General features: G+C 44.8%; 1 protein-coding gene across 1 annotated transcript; it reads right to left on the reverse strand.

The window, feature by feature from the left end:
- Positions 1 to 1,759: 1,759 nt before the first annotated feature.
- On the reverse strand, positions 1,760 to 7,595 carry LOC142251890 (POU domain, class 5, transcription factor 1.1-like). Its single transcript, XM_075324939.1, has 5 exons — positions 7,008 to 7,595; positions 5,663 to 5,774; positions 5,444 to 5,571; positions 3,575 to 3,724; positions 1,760 to 2,086 (listed from the first exon to the last, which is right to left on the reverse strand). Exons 1-5 carry the CDS (start codon positions 7,593 to 7,595, stop codon positions 1,823 to 1,825), a joined length of 1,242 nt encoding a protein of 413 aa, XP_075181054.1. The 3' UTR covers positions 1,760 to 1,822.
- Positions 7,596 to 7,907: the final 312 nt, after the last annotated feature.

A 7,907-nucleotide genomic window follows, 5' to 3' on the forward strand; every position in this document is an offset into this window, starting at 1 on the left:
GATCATGGTCACGCAGTCTTACTCTGGCACTTAACTTTTTACCGGAGTGCCGTATATGATTTTCTCTTGATGTGAAAGTTTTGTTTTTTTTTTTTAAAAAGTAAAGTGGTTTTACCCACTACGTAAATTTTTAAGGGAACCTGTCACCAGATGTTTATAATACTCACTTAACGGTCAGTGTGGAGCAGACTGGTCAGATGGACGTCTGAAGTGAGATGAGAAAACGTGGCAGATTCCTCCATTTCTACTCAATCCCTATAGCTAATGTTCTTGTCACCCATGAAGTGTACAGACTGTTCTCCATAGGTGACACCACAAGGAGAAGGTATCAGCACAGACAGGGAGGTTGGAGGTGCACACAGGAGCTTGCATTCATTTCATGTGAGCACAGGGCACAAGAAAAAAACAAAAAAAAAAAAACCCTGCAGAAACTTAAAATATTTTGGAAAAAATTTTACCTAAAACTTTATTGATTTTTTGTGGCGTGTGAAAGGATACACATGATTAACATAAAATAAAAAAGGGGAAAAGGAGAAGTGGGAAGGGGGGAGAAAGAAGGAGGAGAAGTGGGAAGGGGGGGGAAAGAAGAAGGAGGAGAAGTGGGAAGGGGGGGGAAAGAAGGAGAAGTGGGAAGGGGAAAGTAAAATTGTAATAATGCATTTGACAATCAGAATTTACATCCAAGTATAACATCTTAGTAGGTTTCTATTGTAGTGAAGAGAAAGATCTGATTGCAGAACAAGTGATAATCATCATGGGTCTTAAAACTACAAGGGTCTACAAAGAAAACAAAAGCTTCAATATTAAAAACCAAAAACACCTGCATATAAAAGCCAAAAGGTGATATTTGGGCTGCAATCTTACATTCTGAATTCAAAACATTTGGCCGATGGCTTGAAACAGCTATGGATGTGATTACAGCGGGGCTGGACAAAGTGCGGCCCACATCCAGCCCTCTGACTATTCCAGCCCGACCTGCAGCGCAAGACAGCCAAAGGGCTGAAAACAGCGGACCGCACCATGTCATCCTCCACCTGGCCACCGCTGCTGCCCACCACCTGATGTCATAGCTATCTGCATCCTCAGGATGGGGATTGCAGGGAATAGATTGGTGGAGAAGGGGCCACTGTCTCCTTCCACCAGTCAGCATACGAGGCAGCAAACTTAATGAAAGGAGAGGAGTTTTCTTCACGTGTCTGCTCTATATTCAGTGATACATTTAATACTAGAAACTATGTTAATATTGAGCAGAATTAACTTAAACCTATTGGTTCAGCCCTCCACACCAATCACAGCCTTATGTGGACCCTCTGGAAAAACTGCCCACCCCTCGACTACAGGATCATTTTTTTTGATCCATTGTAATGAATGGTCTTTTGCATAAGGGTTTTAGTAAATCTCAAATACAAAAAAAAAAAAATATAATATAAAAAAAAATATCTGGAAGTGTCCCCACCAAAGCAGCACACATTCTGGAGTCCTTACAAGACTCAACTGAGACGTAAAATCAGCCTTGGCCTCATCTTCAGGAGGCCGCTATCTGCCACCCTGAGGCACAGATCAGAAAAAGAAAAAAGCTCCGTATGGGACTTTCAGGAAGGACATCGTGGTACAAGTGGCCTAAACATTGCCTGAGCTTAAAAAGGTTGGGGGAGGGGGGGGGGGGGATAACTAGACCCCAAGGGTCCACCACAAAGTCCCAGAATGTCCCCAACATTAAACAGACCATGTCATCAAAGATGGGTCACTCTGTTCCACACTTAAGTTTTTTTTTTTCTTCACCGTTTTTAAAATACAGTAGTCCCACAGCCCCAATCAAGATTTACATATGTTGACCATGGGGCATGTGCTGAGGGAACATGTCGTTCCTAAGGTTAAAGCCAGGCGGGTATAAAGGGGCAGGGGATCCCAATGGTTGAGGAGGAGGTGGTGGCAGGTAATTCTGGGATGTCATCTCCGGGGGTGAGAAGAACTGCCCCATGTGCGCGTTGACCATCTGTGGAATGTCACACAATGCTCTGTTGTCTCGGGCTGGCATATTTCTCTTGTCTTTTTGACGGCGGTTACAAAACCAGACGCGGACGACCTGTAGGTAAAGAGCAAAATGTCACCAGTAGTAATAACAGGAGAGGATTGTAGACACTGACGTTAGGTTCAGTAGATCTGAAGTGTCATCAATTGTTGCCTGGTGAAATTTGTCACTGTTCTGTAGCATCAGGAACCACCAATACTTAGTGCTCAGATACCGTGTTACAGCATGTATTGTGCTCCAGAGCTGCACACACACTATTCTGCTGTTCAGTCACTGTACATGCATTACTGATCCTGAGTTATGTGCCGCCCCTGCAGCGGTCAAACCTCTTGGATCCGGGGGTTGTGGCTCGACCCGGGGGCTTGTGGCCACTCAAATGTAAAGGGAACTATTTACAGGGGATAAGAGTTCATAATACCACCCGTGGTTCGCGGTAAGGGGAGTACCACCGCTATGAGTACCCAGGGGAGATTGAGTGGGGCAGCCAGATGTTCCCTCCATGGGTAGGGGACGCCCTGGGACCCTGGATGGTGGGATGTTGGTTGTAGGGGAGCGCAGGGCTGGCTGAAAACAGGGGAGGACCATGTACTCAGGCAGTGTTGGTGATGATACGGCCGTAAAGCAGACTGACATCAAGGTAAACCAAGTCTGTGGGTGCCGCTGCCCGCTTGGGGAGGGGGGGGGGGGTAGCTCGTCCGGGTATCTCCCCTATAGTACTGCCGGCTGGTCCGGAGCCTTCGCCCGTGCACAAATTAGAAGTGCTCATGCTTGGGATTTCTGTGGGCTGCGTGGGTTGGAAAGCCCCATCACCTCATTTCGCTAGTGCCCCTGATCTGAGCTTCTTGGGGACAGTCCATAAAGTCACTATCCTCTGCAGGTTAATTGCTGGGTTGCCTGAAGCTACTCCCCGACCTAGGGTCCTGTACCCCGCCGTGCTTTCGGTCCCAGACCGGTTGTTAGTCAGCAGCTCGAGTCTATCCTTTAAGACCAGGTCTAGGCACCCAGCCTCAAGACCTTGTGACCGGGTCTCCGACTCCTCCAGGCCCAGACCACCATCTGCAACCCAACCTCTAACACCCAGGGAGCCACACACTCCCCCAGCTCCTCACTATTTGAGGGCTAACACTCCACTAACTCTGTTCCTCCCACCAGTCTGCCTGACCACTAGGTGGGCGGCCCTATTCCAGCTCAGCAGCCCTCTGGTGCGTCTGATAGTGAGGTGTGGTTGGGATTTGGATGCGGATGGGGGCAGCACTATAGGTTGGGAACCCAGAACCATGGGGTTTTGAGCCCTGCACTACAGAGCAGCAAGTGCAGTACCCTGTGACTCCCTGACTAGTCCAGGGGGCGTCAGTTACATCATGCATTGTGCTCCAGAGCTGCACGCACTATTCTGCTGTTAAGCCCCTTTGTGTTCAGTGTACACAACATGAGGCAAGCTAGTATCAATGCAATATTTGCAGTGACTGCACTAACAGAATAGAGAGCGCAGCTCTGGAGTATAATAGACTCAAAATATCAGATTGTGAATTGGTTCCTTACCTCCTTGTTAAATTGCAAATCCTGTGCGATTTGGGCAATTTCAGGGGCTCCAGGCTTGTTATTTTTCATGAAATAAGTCTCCAGACTATCCTTCACCAAGTTCTCAATATTGGTTCTCCGTTTCCTCTTTTTAATCATTGCTACGGCTTGCTCTTTACTTAACATCTGGAATGCAACATTAAGACAAGACCGATCAGTGGATTAAAAGACACCCAGTAACCTTAAAATGCAGCATTATGGGGGCATTTGTGTTAGCGAGAACCCCAAGTCCTTTTATGTTAATCTGCATATACAATGTAACAGCAGCTGCAGAATTTAATTTTATTTTTTACCTTGTGTTTAAAAATCAAGCTACCTGCAAGGAATGCATACATTGCTCACCCTCAGATTACACCAACCTTAGCTCCTCTGTATTAGGTTTGCAGAGTATTATTGCTACATTTAACTGTTAATTCTTTGATATTTGAAAGAAAGACTCTAGACAAATTTAAGGATATGTGCAACAAACCACCTAAGGCTAGGTTCACATTTCCATCAATTTGTATCAGTCACAATCCGAGGCTCTGGTAAACAACGGAATCAGTTTGGCGGATTCTGTTGTTTCCCATATACTTTTATGAGTGGCGGATTGCGACTGATGACCTTGCGTTGCATCTGCTGCGCAGCGCATCAGTTTTTGGACTGACTGCCGGGCGGAAACAATGCAGAATGTAACGTTTTTTGGGTCGTCAAAATTAACACACCGCGCAGGAATCCGTCAAGCTTGTAATGTTGGTCTATGGTGCTGGATTCCGTCATGCTCTACTGAGCATGGCCAGCATGTTTGGCACACCCACTGGGCTGTCCCAAACATACAGAAAAAAAAACGGATGCACAGCAGATATAATGGATCAGGGTTTTTTTTTCCACAGGATTCCTGTGAAACAACACATCTGTTGCGTCAGTTGACATGTAAAAAAAAAATAAAAAAAAAATCCGTCACTCACAATGACGGATTTAAAATAACGCAAGCGTTAACCTAGCCTAAAACTCAAGCCATGTGGATGCGGGCTGGGCTGATGATGTAGACACAGACAGACAGACATAAATATAAAATTAAAAATATAATATATTATTTTTAAATAAATAAAATAATCTAATAAATATGCATAATAAAATATATACCCCGTTTCCCCAAAACTAGGACATCCCCCTAAAAAGAAGGCATAGTAGAGTTTTTGCTGAATTGCTAAATATAAGGCCTCCCCCGAAAGTAAGACCTAGCAAACTTTTTGTTTGGAAGCATGCCCGCCGAACAGAACACCAGGGCGTGTTTTATATGGAAACAATGGTAGTAGCAAGAAATTCTTGATAGGATTCGCAGTTTGTCTGTTTATGCTGGTTTGTGACGACAACTACTGTAGAGTATTTAATAAATGTTCATTTTTTTTCTGCTGAATAAATAAGACCTAGCGCATCTCTTGGAGCAAAAAAAATTAATATAAGACAGTCTTATTTTCGGGGAAACTATTATTCAGTAAGTTCCTGTTGTCTCAGTATATATCTGCAGCACAGCTTTACTTTCACTTTGCAAGCTGACAGACAAGATGCAAAGATCCTAAGCTATAAGAAATACCAGTAGTAGACTTATCTTTGCTCCTGAAGATACATTGAAGGGCTGGACTGTACAGAAATTAAATCCGCCGCCCACACACCTGCATCACAAGCCAAGAACAATCCTAAGCCCTCGATTCTAGAAAACTAGAGAAGTCACTCAGCTAGACCTGGTGGAGTAAGGGGGAGGTAGTGCTCATTTATATGGAAGCCGTGTGCTTCAGCAGGGGGTCCCCTTCACAGACCCCCAGACACATGCCAGTGGTGGTCTCCTACCTCGACAAGGTTCTCCTGACCCGCCTTTTCCATCCATCCATCTATCATCGGCTTTAGCTGGCACATATTCTTGTGCGATAACTGGTTCGATTCGAACCTACAAACTGTCGTCTGGCTAAGCACCCTGCCTGTGGGAAGAGGAAAGGGAAGACGTCACCATCTGAGGTCACAGCTTAAAAGCCCAGGATACATATACATATATCCACCAGCAACACTTACCATGTAAAGTGCCCAATGCGAGGCCAACATCTGCCTGTGTGAAGCCGGTCTGCGCACGTTTCTCCTTCATTCTTTTAACGAACTGCTCCAGCTCCTCAGTGGTGGGCGATTCCTGCAAACGGAAGACAAGTCCCCGTGTAGTTACATCTCTACTCTGTGCTCATCAGGGAATAATGAAGACGTCTACAGACTGGTTCAAATAATTAATTTTCTCATTATCTGGTTTTAAGTAAGAGGAAGTATCCAGATTTACATTCAGAGACACCAAACCTGTGTGATCCCCCACATGGTTTTGCCGCTCTTGTATGCAGGCAAAGAAAACTCAGGTTCACAAATTAATGTACCAGTATGGCAGACAGGATTGTCTAGACTGGTATGAGATCTGTTAAGGTCTTCATTGTATGGATGCAAACAAATTATCCCATTGACTGCAATCAGAGATCTTGAGAATTTAATGCCAATATTGCCCCCCCCCCTCCCTCCCGCTATGATCCCAAGTTAAAGTGAGGCCATGTATAAAATTTATATCTCAGTGATATAAACACCATTGTAACATTTACAGAAAGGAAACAAGAGTTTAGCTGATGTGGCCACAGTGTAAAAAAATAAAACAAATGAGAATACCAACACTAATAGACCTGCGACATTCAAGAGTCCCATTAGAAATTCTGCATTTCACCACTAGGGGGTGACATAAGACCAATAAATCAGGAGTCCCAGCAACTCACATTTAGCCTCCAACCAATTAAGTGAAGATTGCCAGATCAATTGTCTAAGCAATTCTCTTATGGCAACAATGTCTCAAGTTTAAAACCATGTCAAGGCTATGCTACCAAGCTAAAAAGTATTCGGGTGCAGGAATGTCATTGTGTAGGTCACAGGCAGCATGGCCAGCACCCCAAGTTATAGGATCACTAACCAGGTTACTACAATTAAAGATAAACCCCACTTTAGACACATTTTACGTTGTGGATCTATAGACAATGTTTCCATAGAACTGTAAAGAAGTTGCCATCCACCCTATAGTTACATTAGAGCATCTACACATTTCCCCACCACTTGTCTATTACGAGCAGGCCCCTCACTCCTCCTGGTATCTTAATTTTGTATTGTCTCATTGTCTGTACATGTCCCCTCTTAGTTGTAAAGCACTGCGGAATATGTTGGCGCAATAATTAATTATTATCCATAGTGGACTTTAAAAATACTAGATCAATCATACCAAACAATAATATTTCCATTTTATGCAAAGAATAAAAATCAATCAATGCTTTCCCAGTAATTGTGCTACTTCAGCCCTCAGCATTCCCAGAGGCTGGAACTTAGTTATACGGGTATTACTTACTGTGTTTTCTCTCCTTTCGCTGGCTGGGACCGCGGGGTAGGGTGAAGCCAGGTCCACCACCTTGTCTCCCTGTTTGGCCGCGCTGGGGGCACTGGAGGAGCTGCACGGGCTGCTCTCCGCGGTCACAGTTGCGGGGGCTCCTTGGATATTGGGGCCCTGGTTAGTTGTAGTCGGGTACACACTAGGATCGGTGACCCGCTGATTCAGATGGAGGGTTGGGTCAAGATTAGGGTTATTGCCAGTCAAGTTATACAAGAGATGATTCCACTGGCCAGGAAGAAGTGTATGCTCAGGTTTGTCACCTTCTGCTTTAAAGTTCGTTTTTTCTAAGCGATATCTTAGTTGCTCCTTCGCCTGCTGTAGGGAGTCATGAAGATTCAGGTGACCAAGGGTCTCCATTGGAGCAGGAGGATTCCAGTTTACAACAGATGTTGGGTGGTCACCTAGAGTCTGCAACCCCAGATCACCATTCTCCAACTTGGGTGCTGAAAATAAAAAGCCCTGAGAATGGGAAGGATAACCCCCAGTGCTTTGCTGCACAAGCCCATGGTTAAAGGCATAAGTGGGATAAGGCTGTTGTGTATACATGATACTCTCCAAAAAAAATAAATAAAATTATAAATAAAAATTGAAATCTAAAATTTGTAGACAGGTAAAGATTCAGCAGAACCTGCAGCAACAAAAATAGCTGGAGAGAAGAAGCCACAAAACCTGCATCAACTCAAGGCAACCCCAAACCTAAATCTCTCCAAAATACCACTGGCCCCACCAACCCTCAAAGACAGACCTGCTCTCAGCTCAGCCAAGTCCTGCAAAGGGCAAATGCAAAATTCCAAGCTTAAAAGGCTTATTGACCGCCCCTTTAAAGGGCATGTTAATTGATCTGTTCAGTCATTGGCC

The sequence above is a fragment of the Anomaloglossus baeobatrachus genome, chromosome 9 (genome assembly GCF_048569485.1).
Source record: "Anomaloglossus baeobatrachus isolate aAnoBae1 chromosome 9, aAnoBae1.hap1, whole genome shotgun sequence".
Lineage (NCBI taxonomy): Eukaryota > Metazoa > Chordata > Amphibia > Anura > Aromobatidae > Anomaloglossus > Anomaloglossus baeobatrachus.

Bases quoted from the DNA above. Each gene is read 5' to 3' on its own strand.
- LOC142251890 (XM_075324939.1), bottom strand. From the start codon at position 7,595: ATGTATACACAACAGCCTTATCCCACTTATGCCTTTAACCATGGGCTT. The intron at 5,572-5,662 runs GTAAGTGTTGCT...CTCTTCCCACAG, and splicing joins CGCATTGGGCACTTTACATG to GCAGGGTGCTTAGCCAGACG. The intron at 3,725-5,443 runs GTAGGAGACCAC...TTAAGTAAAGAG, and splicing joins GTCAGGAGAACCTTGTCGAG to CAAGCCGTAGCAATGATTAA.